This window comes from Impatiens glandulifera, chromosome 9 (assembly GCF_907164915.1).
Source record: "Impatiens glandulifera chromosome 9, dImpGla2.1, whole genome shotgun sequence".
NCBI classification, from domain to species: domain Eukaryota; kingdom Viridiplantae; phylum Streptophyta; class Magnoliopsida; order Ericales; family Balsaminaceae; genus Impatiens; species Impatiens glandulifera.
The window spans coordinates 17,586,364-17,590,299 of NC_061870.1; the positions used below are offsets into that span (position 1 = coordinate 17,586,364).

The 3,936-nt window shown below is 34.3% G+C and overlaps 1 protein-coding gene across 1 annotated transcript; it reads right to left on the reverse strand.

Annotated features, from left to right (window-relative positions):
* Nucleotides 1–799: 799 nt before the first annotated feature.
* On the reverse strand, nt 800–3,208 carry LOC124914977 (BTB/POZ domain-containing protein At5g48130). The gene is made up of 4 exons (XM_047455614.1): nt 3,066–3,208; nt 2,917–2,986; nt 1,717–2,847; nt 800–1,515 (listed from the first exon to the last, which is right to left on the reverse strand). Exons 1-4 carry the CDS (start codon nt 3,149–3,151, stop codon nt 892–894), a joined length of 1,911 nt encoding a protein of 636 aa, XP_047311570.1. The 5' UTR covers nt 3,152–3,208; the 3' UTR covers nt 800–891.
* Between the last annotated feature and the right edge of the window lie 728 nt (nt 3,209–3,936).

Genomic DNA, 3,936 nt, shown 5'->3' on the forward strand with positions numbered 1-3,936 from the left:
AATATTGTGGTATAGATTATAGCCCCTGTGCTGTCCGAGTTCCGAATCGTCAATGGATCATTATCATATCGCTTCTTGCCAGCCATTTGATCGGTTAGCGAATAATCAGTCGACGATGAAGAACTATCGTTAGTCGTTTCTTCTATATCTCCAGTTTGTGAATAATCGGTTGACGACGAACTATTGTTGAACGCTTCTTCTTTATTTTCAACTTCTTGATCTTCAAAGTTTTCCTGCTCTGATACCATGAAATCGTTTGTTTCTTTGAGTTAGGGTTTAGAACCCAAGATAAGGAAAAGAGGATCTTGAAGATTGAGAGTAAAAATCACCTACTCTTTCATTAGAAAACTTCTCATTTATAAAGGGGATAAAGTTACAATAATTATTACACATATTTTTCACACATTTAACGATTAAGATTTTGACTGGGTTTACAATTCTACTAACTATGATCATGAGATCATTTTTTAGAAATCTAAAGAGAAAATACAATGTTTTTCATTTATTGAAATTATTAAACTATTATAATGAATAGAAGAAAAGGTAAATAAATTGAGAAATAATTTTAAAGATTAAGCATAACATAACTCTATCCATCCACTTAGACTTAATATAAAGAAAATATGAAGTAATAAAGAAAATATGAAGTAATTGTTTGAAAACAAATTGTCTAGTTTCATAGTTCACACTCCTTTCAAATTATGTGGTAATTTTCAACTAAATGAGGAGAAAATAAATTTGGTATAACTTTATTCACAATGATGTTGTGAAGAGACTATTGATAAAGATGGTGCAAAATTTATAACACTAAATGTATGTAAGGAGTTACCAAAATATTGGTTGTAAAATGACACAATTTCTTCATTTTGATAGTTAAGACCAACACATCATCTATGACGAAGAATCGGACTGCCTTTTCGATTTTCCTCTACCAAAGAAACATACACTCCAAAGAACCTTGAGAAATCGTGTGACATCCTTCCTATGATTATCAAAACTAACGGAGTCAATGCACGCAGCCACTTCCCCAATGCGACGGTTCTTCTTCCCACCCGCGATGGTCTTTTTTGATTTCTTCCCAACTACTTGTTCCGCTTTTACAACAATGTTTTGCAGCCGAAGGCTTTTTTTCAAGGACATAAGTTCTTGCTCAAGGTTTAGAATTCTGAAACTCGTAGATTCGAATTCCAAAGCCGTGGCTTCTTGGAGCAATAATCCGAGAGGCTCTGGAGTTTCAACTAGATCGTGATGATGGGTTCTCGAGTTTGCGTATCGCGAACTTAAGAGGCTTCCGGAGATTTGATCCCCATCATAGTGTGAAGACCTGAAGGAATCCGAGCAATCTTTGAATGCTTTGTGGGTGTCGATCTGCTGGATGAAAAGGGCTTGAACAATAAATCGAAGTGGCATTAGTTCGTTTTGTACTGCCTCAACACAAACCTCTTGTGACAGTTTTTGGCAATTCAAGTACTTGCATATTGATCCCTTCTCTTCTTGTGATAGTCCTGGATGTGCCTGAAACAAAACAACATGAAGATTGTGGAATAGAGATCCTATTGGATTTGGACAAAGATCCGAATTTTGATGTTATGAATTGGCAATTTTGTAAAAATGTGTTGTGTTTAAATTTTAAATCTTCTAATTACCTCCCTATATATCTAAAAAGAAGAAAAGTTTCTATTTCAATAAGTTTTAATAGGATTGAAAAAAACTTACCAGAAGATAAGTGTCGAGTGACCTGTAGAGATTGTCGTGGCTTTGTCGGGTTGAAACAGGAACGGTTTCAATAAGTTGAGCGAATCTTTTAGGATCCAAACTCGAATCAGAAGCCACACGAGAAAGATAACAATCCCATAATTCCGCCACTATCGAACTATTAATCGAACAAGAAGATGTTTGATTCAATGAAGAAGAGTATTTCGAGAATATTGTTTTCATTAAACAGAATTCAAAGCTCATAGAAACAGATTCCTCACCAATCTTCTTCTTCGGATAAAGAAGATCTTCCACAGTAGCTAAATGAAGAACATGTGTAATCCGATCCATCAATTTGTTGATGTATTCATCCTTCACCTTCAATTTCATTGAAATTGAAATCAAATCGAAGTAAAACCCGATTGGGATCATCACTTGATCTCTCATTGGAAGCATATGAAGAACACCCATAAGAACATCATCATCATCAGCAGCATCACTACTTTCATAATTGTTCGACAGTAACCATTTATTTGCGAAGAAAACAATAATGGGTACGACGTATTTCTCCTTCATTCCTTGTCTTCTAAGTGACCCAATTAACCTTTTAAAATACCCAAATGGAAGATCAATCAAATCATTAATCCAAATTTCCTGATTCAATATATCCTTCACTCTTTCTCTTCCAGAGCTCCAATTTTTCCCAACTAAAGACTCAAACAAACCTACAACAGGATGATCCCTTCTTTTTTCCGGATCAAGAACCTCCATGCAAGCCATGAAAGCTAATGATTCTATACATCTGCTAACAATCAACAAATCCTCAGCCAACGGAACAAGATTTCGACTTCTCCAAAGAACTATTAAAACATGGTCCCAATTTTGTAACACGACATGGTTAAGGTAAATATCGAAACGTTCGCAGAGATTTCCATGGCAAAATTCCTCTGTCATTTGGAGGAATTCAGCTGCGCATCTCAATGAAGCTATGTTGAATGGACTGATTAGAGTGGATGAACCATAGATGAAGAGTGCGATCATTTCAAACGTCTCTGACCCACCTGGGAAATTCAAAGGAAGGTTAATAATCTCGTTTGATTCTTCCTCCTCCAGTTTTGTCTTGAAATAGCCACTCTTTGAACAGAGAAGATGCTGCAGAGAAAAAGAAAAAGAGTTTTTTTAAAGTTGAAACCTTTTGGAATGGAAAGATTGTTAATTTACCTTGTGTAGGTTGAAGATTCTGTTGTCGATTTGGACTCGAATTAAAACAGGTAAGCCGGTTTCTTGGGTCCTGGAAAATGGGAATTAGGTGTAAGAAAATATAGATATATAGTGAGAAATGATAATGAATCTATGTATGGCTTTCTTACCATGAAAGGATCTTGAGCTTGAGGAGGGCAGTGATATTTGGTGAAGAGAAAGGACTTGAGAGAAGAGGGCAGTTAGGTTTTTCCATTAGAAGTGAGACTGGAAATGGGAAAACAAGACCAGCTATTTATAGAGAGAGAAGCTTCTTTTCTGGTAATTAATTATACTTAGAACCCAGAAAAGCAGGCAGCGGGGAGAAGAAGAAAGAAGTAAAAATGTCAGAGTTTTAATGGCGTTCTTGAGGGTCGAGATGAAGTTGACAAATTTGTTGCTGAAAACTACATTTTGAAGAGAGAGAAGTAAAATTAGCAGGTTTCAAGAGAAAGAGACAAAATATTTGAGTATACAACAAATTGAAGACTGTAATTTGTTTATTAGATAATTAAAACTAGGGTTTATGGGGAAGGTGAAAATTAGGGTTTGATGAGATGGAAGAAGATGAAGTGCATGAGAATGCATAGAATTGAAGTAATATAGAAGCAAACACCCAAGACGGCACGCAGAAAATTTGGGATGATTTGATTTTAGTATTTAATTCTATGTTTAGTTATTCAAAATCCCAAAATACATTGGGACCATTCTTTTCTTTTCAATTTAACTTTTTTTTTTATTTTTAAATGAAAATGAAACTCTAGCCTTCAAAATCATCCAATTATCCCTCTAGAAACACATTCAGGTAAATCAGTTTGTTTTAAAATCAAACCATTTAGAATAAAAGAAGGAAAGAAAGAATAATCAAAACAAAAAATTTCAATTCTCTATAAGCTCTCACAAAAATTAGACTAAATATTCTCTCTTTTCAATTATATCTTAAAATAATATTTATATACTATATTTATATATATAACATTCTATTTATATAAAGTGAAACTT

Coding starts and splice junctions, on each gene's coding strand:
- LOC124914977 (XM_047455614.1), bottom strand. CDS start 3,151: ATGGAAAAACCTAACTGCCCTCTTCTCTCAAGTCCTTTCTCTTCACCA. Junction 2,987..3,065: donor AAGCTCAAGATCCTTTCATG/GTAAGAAAGCCA, acceptor CCCATTTTCCAG/GACCCAAGAAACCGGCTTAC. Junction 2,848..2,916: donor GAATCTTCAACCTACACAAG/GTAAATTAACAA, acceptor TTTTCTCTGCAG/CATCTTCTCTGTTCAAAGAG.